Source organism: Rhinopithecus bieti, unplaced genomic scaffold (genome assembly GCF_001698545.2).
Source record: "Rhinopithecus bieti isolate Rb0 unplaced genomic scaffold, ASM169854v2 scaffold_11933, whole genome shotgun sequence".
NCBI classification, from domain to species: domain Eukaryota; kingdom Metazoa; phylum Chordata; class Mammalia; order Primates; family Cercopithecidae; genus Rhinopithecus; species Rhinopithecus bieti.
In genome coordinates, this window is record NW_016806995.1 from 213,382 (window position 1) to 230,280 (window position 16,899).

At 38.3% G+C, this 16,899-nt stretch overlaps 1 protein-coding gene across 1 annotated transcript in view; it reads right to left on the minus strand.

Moving 5' to 3' along the window:
* Positions 1-1,108: 1,108 nt before the first annotated feature.
* The window catches only part of IFT81 (intraflagellar transport 81), a 96,414-nt gene continuing 80,623 nt past the window's right edge, over positions 1,109-16,899 (minus strand). The window contains 5 exon segments of the mRNA XM_017879671.1: positions 1,109-1,849; positions 8,695-8,740; positions 12,040-12,125; positions 12,206-12,277; positions 14,078-14,164. Of these exon segments, the coding sequence (XP_017735160.1) occupies positions 1,667-1,849; positions 8,695-8,740; positions 12,040-12,125; positions 12,206-12,277; positions 14,078-14,164 (474 nt within the window). The 3' untranslated portion in view covers positions 1,109-1,666.

Below are 16,899 nucleotides of genomic sequence, written 5' to 3' on the forward strand. Positions count from 1 at the left end.
AAAGTACTGGAATTACAGGCATAAGCCACCATGCCCACCCTGGTTATTATATTATTAAATCTGTAATAGACCAGGCATGGGTGGCTCACGCTTGTAATCCCAACATTTTGGGAGGCTGAAGTGGGCAGATCACCTGAGGTTGGTTGGGAGTTCAAGACCAGCCTGCTGGTCAACATGGCAAAACCCTGTTTCTTTTCCTTTCTTTCTTTTTTTTTTTTTTTGAGACAGAGTCTCGCTCTGTTGTCCAGGCTGGAGTGCAGTGGCGCAATCTCGGCTCACTGCAAGCTCTGCCTCCTGGGTTCACACCATTCTCCTGCCTCAGCCTCCTAAGTAGCTGGGACTACAGGTGTCCACCACCACTCCCGGCTAATTTTTTGTATTTTCAGTAGAGATGGGGTTTCACCATGTTAGCCAGGATGGTCTTGATCTCCTGACCTTGTGATCCACCTGCCTCGGCCTCCCTAAGTGTTGGGATTACAGGCATGAGCCACTGTGCCCGATTAAACCCTGTTTCTACTAAAAATACAAAAATTGGCCAGGTGTGGTGGCAGGCGCCTGTAATCTCAGCTGCTTGGGAGGTGGAGGCAGGAGGATTGCTTGAATCCTGGAAGCGGAGGTTGCAGTCAGCTGAGATCACACCACTGCACTCCAACCTGGGCAACAGAGTGAGATTCCGTTTCAAAGACAAGAAAAAAAAATCTGTAATAGATTTTTGGTGAAAATAAGTAATAATCTGGCTGAGTGTGGAGGCTCACGCCTGTAATCGCAGCACTTTGGGAGGCTGAGGCAGGTGGATCAAGAGGTCAGGAGATCGAGACCATCCTGGCTAACATGGTGAAACTCTGTCTCTACTAAAAATACAAAAAGTTAGCCGGGCGTGGTGGCGGGCGCCTGTAGTCCCAGCTACTCAGGAGGCTAAGGCAGGAGAATGGCGTGAACCCGGGAGGCGGAGCTTATAGTGAGCCGAGATCGCGACACTGTACTCCAGCCTGGGCAACAGAGCGAGACTCAGTCTCAAAAAAAAAAAAAAAACGGAAAAGTAATAATCCCAATTTAATATTAGATGTTAATACTTACTTTAAAAAGAATAAATTTTGACACAACTTTACATTTTTTAAATAGACATAAAATATGTACCAAGTTTATTTGCCTTTAAATTATACAAACAGAACAAACATGTTAGTCAAAATATTAAATTTTCTTGCATTTTACAGAAGAAAAATAAACTGAAGTGAAACTGTATGAACTGCTGAACTTCAGATAAACGTTTCTTCAAAACAAGAGATACTAATTCCTAAAAGATTCTTCTAAAGTTTTTTAAAAAAGACTTAAACAGTAAGCCATTGGGTTATTACATCCTAAAAAAAACCTACATGTTTCTTAATGGACATATGTTTACATTTACAGATAGTAAACTTAGTTTCCTGTCTCATAAAACTCAGAAGAGGCCAGTGATGTCTAAACTACGGAAAATAATAAAAGCCTCTTTTTCATATGAAAAAACATTAAAACTAAATCTACCTTAACATTATTTTCTACGAAAACTTAATAAAGAATGGCTAATCTGAAAATAAAACGCTATACAAATCAGTTTCAAAAAGAAATACATTATGAAATTAGGCTTATAGCTAGTGGTATCAAGTAAAACTCCAAACGATGACACAATTCACAGTATTAGCCGGTCCTCTCCTCCCTCCTGAATTACCTGACCAATGGAAGTTTGGCTTTGTTGTTTCAGAAAGCACTGTTTCTTACATTCCATTAATTGTTCCAAATCACGCCACATTTTTGCTTGTTTCATATTTGGACCATGACTTTCTCGTACAACTTTTTGTTTTTCCCGAAGTTTCTATCACAAAAAAAAACCAGGAATAATTAAATCTCAGTTACAGGGGCTTATTTCTACTGCTATAGTCAGAGGAATATGGTATGTTTTCTACACTTGATAAATAATAGTTAGCTAAACCACATACTCCTATAATGTATCAAAACTAAGATTATAAAAGTTAGCTAAGGCCAGACGTGGTGGCTCATGTCTGTAATCCTAGCACTTTGGGAGGCTGAGGCGGGCGGATCACGAGGTCAGGAGATCGAGATCTCTACTAACCTCGACACTAAGTCAACCTGTTTGCCTTTCTAGTTCTCCAAAAAAACACAAAAAAACAAAAATTAGCCACGCGTGGGGGTGTGCGCCTGTAGTCCCAGTTACTAGTGAGGCTGAGGCAGGAGAATCGCTTGAACCTGAGAGGCGGAGTTTGCAGTGAGCAGAGATCATGCCACTGCACTCCAGCTTGGCAACAGAGCAAGACTCCGTCTCAAACAAAACAAAACAAAACAAAAACAAACAAACAAAAAAACACACAAAACTATAGAAGGAAGTAAGAGAAACAGATACTTAGGAAAATGGAAGAGTATCATGGTGTGAAAAGAAGAATGTAGAGTTTGGAAGTCAGAAGACTTCAGTTTTAATTGGTTTTGTCTCCTCTAGCAGTAAGAAAGGCACTTAATTTCTTGGGACTTCATTATCAATAATGGTTATCATTATCAATAAATTCTCCATTATCAATAAAGGTTAATAGACCAGGCGTGGTGGCTCACAACTGTAATCCCAGCACTTTGGGAGGCTAAGGCGGATAGATCACTTGAGGTTAGGAGTTCGAGATCAGCCTGATGAACATGGTGAATCCCTATCTCTACTAAAAATACAAAAATTAGCAGGGCATGGTGGCGTGTGCCTGTAATTCCAGCTACTCAGAAGGCTGAGGCAGGAGTATGGCTTGAATCTGGGAGGTGGAGGTTGCAGTGAGCTGTGATTGCGCCACTATGAGACTCTCAGTCAAACTGCTTGCCTTTCTAGTTCTCCAATGAAAACCAGCTAGGAGGATGTACATGACATATTACTCAAGAATAATGTATAGTTATAGCTCAGATAGCTTTAAAATAATTCATTTATTAGCCTAAGCCTGAGAAATGTCCACCTTTTGTTTTAGAATTTCCATATACATAAAAATTTCTCAAGAAACCAACAGGATCAGCATATTCTATATACTAAAACCTAATTCTTATTTATTCAAGATATAATTATGGAGCACCTGTTATGTGTCAGGTATGCTTGGAGTTTCAAGTGGAAAACAGGACTCATGCTATATAGGTGGGCAGATCACTTGAAGTCAGGAGTTCGAGACCAGACTGGCCAACAGGGTGAAATCCTGTCTCTACTAAAAATACAAAAATACAAAAATTAGCTGGACATGGTGGCATGTGCCTGTAATTCCAGCTACTCAGAAGGTTGAGGCAGGAAAATTACTTAAACCTGGAAGGCAGAGTGAGCCAAGATCGTGCCCCTGCACTCCAGCCTGGGCAACAGAGTGAGATTCCGTCGCTAGAAAAAAAATAAAATAAAATAAGGTGAATAATAGGAAGCTGGGGGCTGGGCGCAGTGGCTCACTGCCTGTAATCCCAGCACTTTGAGAGGCCGAGGCAGGAGGACTGCTTGAGCTGGGGAGTTCAAGGCCTGCCTGGGTAACATGATACCCTGTCTCTACAAAAATAAAAACTAAAAAATTAGCTGGGAATGGTGGTGGCACGTGCCTGTAGTCCTAGCTAGTTGGGAGGCTGAGGTGGAAGGATCACTTGAGCCAGGAATTTGAGGCTGCAGTGAGCTATGCTGTCACCACTGCATTCCAGCTTGGGCAACAGAGCGAGACCCTGTCTCTTAAAAACACAACACAAAAAACAAATCAAGGCTAACAATAGGGGAAAATAAACGTATTTACTTGATAAGATTATGTTTTCAAGTGACATAATAGATATTGAAATACTTGATAAATTATCATGTATTATAAATATTCTTGTTATTAAATGTTGTATTCTATCCCATCCTGAAACAGTGTATACTCTATTTATGTCCAAATAAATAAAATTGTATGCACATATACTTCAGGGAGCAAGCTCAGTGATTATAAAAATAGTACACTATTAAATAAGCCAAAATCCTTCTCAGAATTGTTTTTGTTACTAACATATTAGACAGTCCACTTGCCAAAACTGTTTTACTCATTGACTCTAAAATTTTAAACAGGAATAAAAGAATCTCCAATACATTACAAAAATATACTTTGGTTCCATATTATGGCAAATTGAGAAAGGGTGACTGAAAGCAAGAGTAGACCCAAAGTCAGAGACAATAGGTGACAAGGTAGGAAAAAAGAGAGAGAGAATTCAGCCTGGGCAACGAAGTGAGACTCCCCCATCTCTACAAAAAAAAAATTTTTTTTAATTAGTTGTGTATGGTGGCACATGCCTGTGGTCCCAGCTACTCAGGAGGCTGAGGCAAGAGGATCACTTGAGCCTGGGAACTCAAGGCTGCAGTGAGCTGGAGTGCCACTGCACTCCAGCCCAGGTGACAGAGTGAGACTCTGTCTCAAAAAAAAAAAAAGAAGAAAAAGAAAAGGAAAAGAAAGGAATTCATTCATAATCCCATGCTCTAGAGACAACTACAGTTGACATTTTGGTAGAAAAGGTGATAGTGCACATAGAGGGAAACGCAGTGTGTCACAAATACCTGTACTGACACCGAGTGTGAGAAAATTACCAAGACAGACAGAAAACCAAGCAGAGACACAGAGGCAGAGTGCACAGGAACATCCTCATCCTTTCCTCTTTTAACATAGGGTCAATATACTAGTTGATCTGAGACACAAATGAGAATGCTGGTAGTTGGCACTTGCGCAAATAAGAGGATTAACTAAGCTGAGGACCAGATTCAAACCACCCATTAAAATACTGCCCACCCAGCTATGCATAATGAAAGCAAAGTTAACAGCAAACAGGAATAGAACACAGAATTTTAAAAATATAAATATAACCAGTACATTTTTTGATGCAATACGTGGCATATTAATACATCTATTTAAGTTTACATTACAAATAATGTATCTTACAACAAATATTTTATCTTCATAAACTAAAAGTATTTAAAAGGCTGTTAAGGCAGACCAAGAATTTTAAGACTTCTGCACATGATTTTAAATTAAGGCACTATTTAACCTGTAACTTTTCTTATATTATTGGAATAATTTCCTTGTCAAAAAATTCTAACAACCTATAAAAGTTATTTAAAGAACCAAAGACAGGATGTGGGCACTGTCTGTGTCAGAAATATTACATTTAATTTGCTTCATAACCATGTGTGTTTGAAACCTTTAACTTTATGAATACAACTGACGTTAGTGTGTATATTAGTATGTATATATTTTAAATCTTATTATTATTTACATTTGTTTACGGTTGCAATGTACAAAAATCACTAACCACATATTTCATTGTTCTTTAAAGGAGGAGGTGGTGGTGTAGAAGGGGGGAAACTCAGTTGGCCTGAGGAGGTCTATGGATGCCCAGTTTATATTGGCTTAGAGGGCTTAGACTATCATCACTTTGAAAAGCTAGGTTTGTTCTGTCTGCCTTGAAAATTTAGATCTACTCTAAAACGTTGAGGATTAAGAAGCTTTGTTTCTTAAATGATACAGCCTGACATCTGAGGAATGAGCCAGTCATTGGTTCACTCGCTTAAATATAATTGATGTTAGATTGCCACTTTTCCCAACGATCCTGCAAGAAAACACTACACTGGATGGGGGAAAATAATCTTTAATCAGATTTGGCAATTAAGGTTGGGTCTTTGAAAGGATTTCAGGTTTGAAAAATATTTATGTATGTACAGCATCCATCCAGATACTTTGCAAAAGAAAAAAAAAGAGGAATGTTTTCATATGAAAAAAGTAAATTACTTTACACGAAATCTTTGGATGAAGTCCATTTTGGGCCAGGCGCAGTGGCTCACACCTGTAATCCTAGCACTTCGGGAGGCTGAGGTGGGTGGATCACATGAGGTCAGGGGTTCGAGACCAGCCTGGCTAACCAGGTAGAAACCCCATCTCTACCAAAAATACAAAAATTAGCCGGGTGTGGTGGCACACTCCTATAATCCCATCTACTCGGGAGACTGAAGCATGAGAATCACTTGAACCTGGAAAGTGGAGGTTGCAGTGAGCGGAGATCACACCACTGGACTCCAGCCTGGGTGACTGAGTGAGACTCTATCTCAAAAAAAAAAAAAAAAAAGTCAATTTTGACAATCATATCAAATCCTACAAATCCAAAAATCTCTAGTTAAAATATTATACAAATGAATGTTTATAATTTGATTCACATACATGCTTTCAAATATGAAAATTATTTCTTCTTTTCTCTTTTAAGTATGGTGTGTCATCCCATAAGGAAAATAATGTACACGGACATTCACTATTTCTCTCTCTCCAGTACAATGGAGGAATCAGCTTTGAGAAGACTTCCTTTTATTTTTTATTTATTTCATTGATAATAATGGTCCACGTTATCAACAAATCACAGGTGAACATCTTTTAGAGAAATGGCTAATTTCAGGTTTGAGAAAGAAAATGTACAGTATGAAATTAGAACATTCTGTCACACCAGAAAACAAAGAAGCCATCAAAGTCTACTAGGGTTTTTTCAAAAGGGTTCAAAAGCTGACTTCAGAGGCTTCCACTGGCCAAATTTGAGTACTAATGGGACTAATAATCACAATAGATTGAAACATATCAAATGTGCTCAATCTAAAAGTCATAAGATTACTTTTGAAGGATGATAAAGAACCAACTCATCATTTTGAAAACCAGTAAAGAGTGAATCAAGCAGTTATTCTACCTTTCTTATACGAATGTAACTCAGGGTAAGTAAACAGAAGATAAGGAGAAGTTGCTCCTTACAGAATTATTCCAGCCAATAAATGAAGAAGGAATGACATAATCAGAATGTTACCACTGTGCAACTTTCTAATGAATTATGGATCCAGGAAATGATTATCAATGGCTGTCTACATCATAAGAAGAAAGCCTCCTGACAGAAGTACATACCACCATCTATGAAGTATTCTTGCCAAATATCAAAACATATTTAATCAAGCTTCTAGATCTAACTACCAATTCACAGGATATACTGGGAACAGAACATGCTAATTGACACCAAGGGGTTACCAACAGCAAAGTTCAAAATGTTGAAAACCCACTAGGACAAATTATCAGTTTTTTTTTTTTTTTTTTTCCTTTTCAACAAAAAATTGTAAGGAAAAAATGATGGGGGAGTAACCTAGAGAGAGCGAGACTTAAGAGAGATATAAGCTAATAACAATGTATGGACTGTTAGTAGGATCCTGATTTAAACAAATAAATCATGGTGAAGTTTGAATATTGGGTATTGGATGTTATGTAATTATTGTTAAATTCTTTTTGGTAGGATAATGGTATTGTGGTTATGTTCAAAAAGAGTGTTTATGATACATACTGAAATGTGATGAGATAAAATAATAAGAAGTTTGAGATGTGCTTAAAAATAATTTAGAAAAAAATTGGGGCCAGGTACTGGATGAGACTATAGATAAAACAAGGCTGGCCACGAATTTGATAATTAGAGTTGGATGATGGATATATATGGATTGAGTAAAATACAGTTTTGAAAATTTCGATATAAAGGCTATCTTTTTTTTTCCTTTGAGATGGAGTTTTGCTCTTGTTTCCCAGACTGCTCACTGCTCATCTACCTATTTCAGTTTAAATATGAGGAATTGAACTCTAAAGTGATTAGAGGGCTTGTTTAGAATCACAAGTCTAAGAGTGAAGCCAAGTCACTTGATGACTGGTCATCTTTCCTCTGAATTATTAGTAAGTATATGCTTTTTCTTTTTTTCTCCTAAGAATGCAAAGCTGGTGTCTTTGTTAAATTGGTTGCTTTATGAAGTCAGCTAGAATAACTAATCAGTTGGTCATTTAAGTCCTGATGGTCAAGGCCATAACTTACTCTCTACCACTTCTTGGAGTGGCTCAGAGAACTAAGAACAATAATCATACAGTCCTATTTCAGTTACCATCTGATAACTCTGGCAGGAGGGAGATGAGTATCTCAAGCAAGGTTTTTCAGTTGTTTGTATTAAATAAATTAATGTTTGTAAAGGGCTTAGACCAGGGCCTAGATCATAGTAAGAGCTTTATGTTTATTAAATAAAGTAAATGAATAAATTTATACCTATCGCATAAAGAGGTATCTGAGAATAATTTTTTTTTTTCTTTGAGATGGAGTCTTGCTCTGTTACCCAGGTTAGAGTGCAATGGCCCAGTCTCGGCTTACTGCAACTTTTGCCTCCCGGGTTCAAGCGATTCTCCTGCCTCAGGCTCCAGAGTAGCTGGGATTACAGGTGCCTGCCACCACGCCTGGCTAATTTTTGTATTTTTCATAGAGACAGGGTTTCACCATGTTGGCCACGTTGGTCTTGAGCTCCTGACCTCAACTGATCCACCGGCCCTGGCCTTCCAAAGTGCTGGGATTACAGGCATGAGCCATCGTGCCCAGCCTGAAGATAATCTGAAAACTGTAATGCAGAACATTATTATGAACTCTTTGTGATTTAAAAATAGATAATTTTTTCTTTAAAAAATCCATTGTGCCTTTATTTCTATAAAACTAAATTCTTAAGGAAGTCTTCTATCTTTAAAAAGAATGAACAATTTCCTCTCAAAAACTGTACTATGACCTTTTGGAAAGAATGACAGTCATAAACCATGTACAGTACTGAAAGCCTGAATCACTCAGACACATGTAAAAAATAATAATAATTCTTACCTTTCCAAGGTTTTCTTGTTCAGCAATATTTTTGGTATACTGTTCCCTAGGGAGTCAACATAATGCTTTACTTTCAATTTTTACTTTCAATCAATGATTTGATCATACAAGTGAATTATAAATTAATATATCTATCTAAAATACATTAGGCAATATAGTTTAGGGTACTGGAGTCAGAATGAAACCCATTATCAAATTCTTTGTCTTTCCCCATCTTTAGTTAGTTCTTCAAGTAAATAGTAATTTAAGGAAAAAAAAGATAGCAAAACATTCCATAGGAAATTAAGAGAATTAAAATGTTAAATACTATTTTTGGTTAATCTCCCCTCAAAACAATGGCAACCCATTTGCTTAAATTACACATTGTTTTTGAAGAGGCTTGTAGAAAGGAGAAAGGATATACATTTCAACTAAACATTAAGTAGCACCTAATCTTACAATTCTACTTCTAGGAAGTCATCCTACAAAAATATCCCATAACTTAAATAAACATAGAAGCAGATTATTTACTTCACCAATGCTTATAATAGTGAAAATATGCAAACAAACTAAATGTCTGTAGATGGGAAAATGTTTAAGCAAATTATGGCACATCTAGTCAAACAAATAATAAGGAGTTATACAAAAGAATGAGGTAAATCTATAAATACTGAAGCGGAAAATATTCTAGATCAAGAGAAAAACAGTATATGTAGTTTAATCTTTTTTTTTTCCTTTAAGACAAGGTCTCACTGTGTTGCCCAGATTGGAGTGCAGTGGCATGATCACACCTCATTGTAGCCTCCACCTCCCTGGCCCAAGCGAATCTCCCACTTTAGCCTCCCAGGTACTGGGATTACAGACATGTGTCACCATATTGGGCTAATTTTTTTGTAGTTTTTTGGTAGACACAGGGTTTTGCCATGTTGCCCAGGCTGATCTTGAACTCCTGGGATCAAGCAATTCGCTCATCTCAGCTTCCCAAATGCTGGGATTACAGGTGTGAGCCACCACACTCAGGTGCAGTTTAATCTTATTTTTATATACATATATACGTATACATTTGTGTATACACACATACACATAACATTTCCCATTCATTAACTAACACACATATATACAGATGTATCAGCAAACGCATGGGAAAAGAATATGGCATAATGTACACCAAAGTATTAATAGTAGACATTTCTGAGGCATGGCAATATGGACAGCATTCAACTTCTGTGCACACTACTTCATAATGGTTACTTTTGTTTTTACAAGTATTTCTTTTGTAAGCTAAAAAAATAATAATTTTAACGTAAAATTAAAACATAATAACATTGTATTTTACTTATAAACAAAATTATATTTCAATACTATTTAAGACAAAATGTGAGATTTAAAGCAGGTGACATGTTAAGCATAAAGACTGAAGGATGAGGGTAAAGGAACACACAACAAAGAAGAGACTGTTTTTCTGTGTAAAGCTACACTGTAGTATTTAAGAAAAAAGTAAACAATATAAAATTGGGACTCCAAGAAATCATAAGCCACAAAAAAAGAAAATATAGCAGTCTAAGTAAAGGAAAATTTTGCAATTAGTCCTGATGAACCCTCATTTTCGGTGGGGCGTGGTGGCTCATGCCTGTAATCCCAGCACTCTGGGAGGCCGAGGAGGGTGGGTCACTTGAGGTCAGGAGTTTGAGACCAACCTGGCTAACATGGTGAAACCCTATCTCTACAAAAATACAAAAATATAAACTAAAAAAACACAAATAACAAAAATTAGCCAGACGTGGTGGCATGTGCCTGTAATCCCAGCTACTCGGGAGGCTGAGGCAGGAGAATACACTTGAACCTGGGAGGCCGAGGTTGCAGTGAGCCGAGATCGCGCCACTGCACTCCAGCCTGAGTGACACAGCAAGACTCTGTCTCAAAAAAAAAAAAAATCTATATCTATATCTGTATCTATATCTATATCTATCTATATATATATCTATCTATCTCTGGCTAGAAGACAGATCAGAAAATCAATAGTTCAAGAGCACTTATTTCCTTCTTTACTATTTATATCGATAACTTTGGAAGAAATAGAACTTAATTTATAAAAATTTTTATTTTTTAAGAACAAATTCAACTTTTCTCATTTCTTATCATTGGCCATATAGATTTATATGAACGAAGTTTACATTCAATGAAATAACATGAATAAGTACATTTTAAGTTTAGTATGTTAGAGTATTAGAAAAAACACTGCTCTATTTATATAATATTTTCAGTCTGGTTTGCATTCTAGTGCATTACACTGAAAAAAAATTCAGATTCTGCGAGACACTCTATTTCTTAGATTCCTTTTTTCTTTCTTTCTTTTTTTTTTTTTAAGACAGAGTCTCCCTCTGTCTCTCAGGATGGAGTGCAGTGGCATGATCTCGGCTTACTGCAGCCCCTGCTTCCCGGGTTCAAGTGATTTCCATGCCTCAGCCTCCTGAGTAGCTGGGATTATGGGCACTCACTACCACGCCCAGTCTCTTTTTATAACATTAATGTACATGCCACTCAAAATCTCAATGCAATCTAGAATAAACGCGAGTCCTACATTTTATCTGAATTTTTACTGAATAGTAATAACAAAACATTTAACATTTGAATTGTGATGAGGGGCAAAGAAGGCTTATGTTGTTCAATGACTGCATTTTATCACAGCTAGCAATTCAACCATAAATGTATTTTTTTTAGGCAGGATTTGATTTATTACAGTATGCCACAAGCTGGGATTGCAAAAAAAGCACCATATAAGGACTAAGCAGTATTTATACATCCTTCTTGTTTTGAAGACTGGTACACTGCAATCACACAATTTCCAGCTAAAATGCAGTCATCACACTGCACAATTAGCAGGCAGATGACTAGAATCTAGGCCATGTGGGACTTTAAAAAGAGACCAACTTTACTGCTTATGACAAAGGATTTATGAAATTATATATATTCCTGGGTGAGGGAGAACGAAGAATTATTGCTTAATGGTTACAAGAGTTTTTGTTTGGGATAATGAAAAAATTTTTTACCTATACAGTGGTGAAGGCTGTACAATGTTGTGAATGTAATCAATGCCAATGAACTGTACACTTAAAAATAGGTAAAGTGGCAAATTTTACGTTTTATATATTTCACCACAATCAAAAAGTAAGCAAGTAAGAAATAAAATCATAGGTATTCCCACTTAGCAGGGCTGAAATATCTAGACGTTTAGTAAGATTTAGTATTAATATCTTAGTGTCTACTTAATTAAATATGCTAAATTTGTATAATTCTATCTTATTTATAAAACTTTTATTGGTGAAAATATTAAGTATCTCAATATAAAACAACAAAATTACTTGCCTAATTGCCTTTCTTTTTTCTTGTTGATCAGAAGAGATATATGCCTTCATCTCATCAGTAGCACGACGAAGTTGAACTTCTAGGTTCTAAATAGAAAGACTTAAGTTTTAGGGAAGACTTTGATATAGAAAAAACTCAGAAATGTTTTTGATCTACTTTGTCTTACCTTAATCATACAATTTGTATAATGGTATCTACTTTCTTCTTGAAGACATTCTTCACGGAGTCTTCTAACTTCCTATAATATATAATTTTAGATAGGCGACATTATCAAAAGAATGAGACACATGGTGATGATGACTTTAGATGTACAACAAAGGACTACCATCAGAGTCATTTTCTCTTCTGCAATTTTAACTTGTTTATTCTATCACAATAGGAAATAATCTTTTTCTAGAGAAACTCATATCACACCTGCAAGTCCAATTGTATTTTTTGAGACAGAGTCTCGCTCTGTCACCCAGGATGGAGTGCAGTGGTGCAGTCTTGGCTCACTGCAACTTCCTCCTCGCAGGTTTAAGCAATTCTTGTGCCTCAGCCTCCTGAGGAGCTGAGACTACAGGCATATGCCAGCATGTCTGGCTAATTTTTGTATTTTTAGTAGAGACGGGGTTTCACCATGTTGGCCAGGCTGATCTCGAACTCCTGGCCTCAAGTGATCCTCCCACCTTGGACTCCCAAAGTGTTGGGATTACAGGCATGAGCCACTGCACCTGGCCCAATCATACATTTATTAAGTACCTACTGTGTGTCCAGCACTGTTCTAAGTGCTGAGAACACAGAAGTGAACAGGCAGGTTCCCTGCTTTCACTGAAGTGGAAGAAACCAACATAAACAAGGAAACATAATGAAGGATATTTGAGATGGGGGTAAGTGCTATGAAGGAAATTCATCAGTAGAATGTGATAGAGGGACTGGGTGGGCCAGGTTGGGAAGGAGAGTGGGTAACATCAGGTAATCAGAGATCTCTGAGAGGCGGAGACACTGAGGCTGAGACCTAGTGATGAAAAGGAGAGAGGAGGGCAAAGAGTTAGGAGCAGAGTATATCACGCAGAAGGGAGGAGTACATGCAAAATCCCACAAGTGAAAACAAGCTTGGCCTGTTTGAAGTTTAGGAAGAAGGTCAGAGTGGCTGAAGCTCCATGGATGAGGAGTAGAGCACATGGACATGAAGTTCATAAGGCAGGTGGAGCCTTGTAGATCACAGTTTGGTGGTTAGATTTTATTTTAAGTGCAACAGGAAGCCAATGAAGGGTGGCAAAAATTTTAAACAGGTTTCTTAGGCTGCCCTATGGAGAATAAACCTTAGGAGAGCAAGATTAGAAGCAAGAGAATAGGTAAAAGGTTTCTGTGGAGGCCAGGCAGCAGATAATGAGCCTTATACTTTGCTGGGAGTGGTACAGATGGGAAATTCAGTGTGTACAAATTAAAGAAATAAAGAGCTTTGGAGACAGGCTTGGGAGATGATGATAAAGATTTGGGAATCTTTTGACATTGATGTAGTGAAAATGTGCACACACAGGCAGTATTTAAAACATTTTTTTAGAGACAGAGTCTTGTTCTGTGGCCCAGGCTAGAACGCAGTGGTGTGATCATAGCTCACTGTAGCCTCAAACTCCTGGGCTCAAGCGATCCTCCTGCTTCAGCCTCCCGAGTAGCTGGGACTATAGGTGTGTACACAGGTAGTTTTTGCTAAATTGTTAAAATAAAAAATCTCTTTTTTTTTTTTTTTTTTTTTGAGACGGAGTCTCACTCTGTTGCCGGGGCTGGAGTGCAGTGGCCGGATCTCAGCTCACTGCAAGCTCCGCCTCCCGGGTTCACACCATTCTCCTGCCCCAGCCTCCCGAGTAGCTGGGACTACAGGCGCCCGCCACCTCGCCCGGCTAGTTTTTTTGTATTTTTTAGTAGAGACGGGGTTTCACAGTGTTAGCCAGGATGGTCTCGATCTCCTGACCTCGTGATCCGCCCGTCTCGGCCTCCCAAAGTGCTGGGATTACAGGCTTGAGCCACCGCGCCCGGCCAAAAAATCTCTTCTTACCTGTTCTAATTTGGACCGATTGCTTTCGAGGCCTGCTGCACAGCTATCATACTGGGATTTCTTTTCATCACACTCCTGGGTCAGTTCCTAGTATAAAAAGGGAAAATGATTGAATAAGTGAAAAACAAAGGTCCCAAACATGGCTCTGAAACAATGCATGCCCTTGTCAGTCTTGTAACTTAACTCTAAGCTTCTTGGCATACTTAAGAGTTATTTATACAACAACCAGACATTTGAGAATTATGATAGATGAAGGTGCTGATAAGAATAATAGCTACCATGTATTGAGCTGTGTGCCAGGTTCTTTGTTAGGCGCTGGGGAGACAATAGTGAATAAAACAGCCAAAAATTTTTCCTCTCAAGTAACGTTCAGACAAGTAAACAGGCTGCTGAGAGCTATGATAGGAAAACACAAGGTGTTACAGAAGGCACACAGGACTCCGGGGAACCTAACCCAGGTTTGGGGATCAGTGAGGACAACTTCCTGGAGAAATTGATATCTAAGCTAATCACGAAGGATTAGTAAGAACAGTTAGGTGGAAGATGAACAAGGGGAAGAGAGTATTTAAAACAGGAACACTATGTATAAAGGATTGGAAGCTACAGAGAACAAGAACAATTAAGAAACTTACAAGTAGTTTACTATGTTGGTTTATTTATTTATTTATTTATNCGTTCAGACAAGTAAACAGGCTGCTGAGAGCTATGATAGGAAAACACAAGGTGTTACAGAAGGCACACAGGACTCCGGGGAACCTAACCCAGGTTTGGGGATCAGTGAGGACAACTTCCTGGAGAAATTGATATCTAAGCTAATCACGAAGGATTAGTAAGAACAGTTAGGTGGAAGATGAACAAGGGGAAGAGAGTATTTAAAAACAGGAACACTATGTATAAAGGATTGGAAGCTACAGAGAACAAGAACAATTAAGAAACTTACAAGTAGTTTACTATGTTGGTTTATTTATTTATTTATTTATTTATTTATTTATTTATTTATTTTTTTGAGACAGAGTCTCATTCTATTGCCTAGGCTGGAGTGCAATGGTGCCATCTTGGCTTACTACAACCTCTGCCTCCTGGGTTCAAGCAATTCTCCTGCCTCAGACTCCCAAGTAGCTGGGATTACAGGTATGTGCCACTCCGCCTGGCTAATTTTTATATTTTTAGTAGAGATGGGGTTTTACTATGTTGGTCAGGCTGGTCTTGAACTCCTGATCTCAGGGGATCCACCCACCTTGGCCTCCCAAAGTGCTGGGATTACAAGTGTGAGCCACCACACCCAGCCTATGCTGGTCTATTTCTGGGAAATGGTGAGGGGAGGCTGAAGACCTACCTAGGCAGGGGCTTAATTAAAACTTCGTAAAACATTCTAGGGTGTTTGAATGATAATAACTAAATCTCATAATGACACCTCAAAAGAGATATTAATACCACCACATAATGCTTGGAGAAAGTTCAGGGAGTCAAGCACCTTGCCAAAGATTATACTGCTAAAAAAAGGTGGAGTCTGCCAGGCACGGTGGCTCATGCCTGTAATCCCAGCACTTTTGGAGGCCCAGGCAGGCAGATCATGAGGTCAAGAGATAGAGACCATCCTGGCCAACATGGTAAAACCCCATCTCTACTAAAAATACAAAAAATAATTAGCTGGGCATGGTGGCACGTGCCTGTAGTTCCAGCTACTCAAGAGGCTGAGGCAGGAGAATCGCTTGAACCCAGGAGGCAGAGGTTGCAGTGAGCCGAGACCGTGCCACTGCACTGCAGCCTGGCCACAGAGTGAGACCCTGTCTCAAAAAGACAAAAAAAAAGGTGGAATAACAATTTGAATTCAGGTTAAGTAGTTTCTTTATTGTGAAGGGACAGGGAGGAATTTTAAATTTTGTTTAAGTTGTTTCAAAATTTCTTCTAATGTAGTATTTTGAATGGGATAATTTGAAAATCTCCTGCTACAAACACATAGAAATGCTAAAAATACTGTCATGCATGGGAAGATGTTTCAGTCACAATGGACCACATATATCATGGCAGTCCTATATGATTATAATGGAGCTGAAAAATTCCTATCACCTTAGTGATATCATAGGCATCATAATGCCATAGTGCAACAAATTACTCATGCGTTTGTGGTGATGCTGGTGTAAATCAATCTACTGTCAGTTGTATAGAAGTATAGCAATACAATTACTTACTGTATACAATACTTGATGATGATAATAAGCCACTATGTTACTGGTTTATGTATTTACTATGCTATATTTTTTATTGTTATTTTAGAGTGTACTGCTTTTACTTATAAAAAGTAAACTGTAAAACAGCCTCAGGCAAGTCCTTCAGGAGGCATCCAGAAGAAGGCATTGTTATAGAAGATGACAGCTTCATGTGTGTTATTGCTCTTGAAGACCTTTCAATGGGACAAGATGTTTCAAGGTGGAAGACAGTGATATTGATTATCCTGATGCTGTGTAGGCCTAGGTGTGTGTTTGTGTCTTAGTTTTTAACAAAAAAGTTTAAAAAGTGAAAAAAGGCTGGGTGTGGTGGCACACTCTTGTAATTCCAGCACTGTGGGAAGCCAAGGCGGGTGGATCGCTTGAGCCCAGGAGTTTGAGACAAGCACAGGCAACACAGCAAGACCCCACCTCTATAAAATAAATAAATAAATAAAAATTAGCCAGGTTTGGTGGTATGTGCCTGTGGTCCCAGCTACTCCTTAGGCTGAAGTGAGAAAGCTGCTTGAGGCCAGGAGGTTGAGGCTGCAGTGGGCCACTGCACTCAGCCTGGGCGACAAGAGCAAGACCCTATCTCAAAAAAAAAAAAAAAAA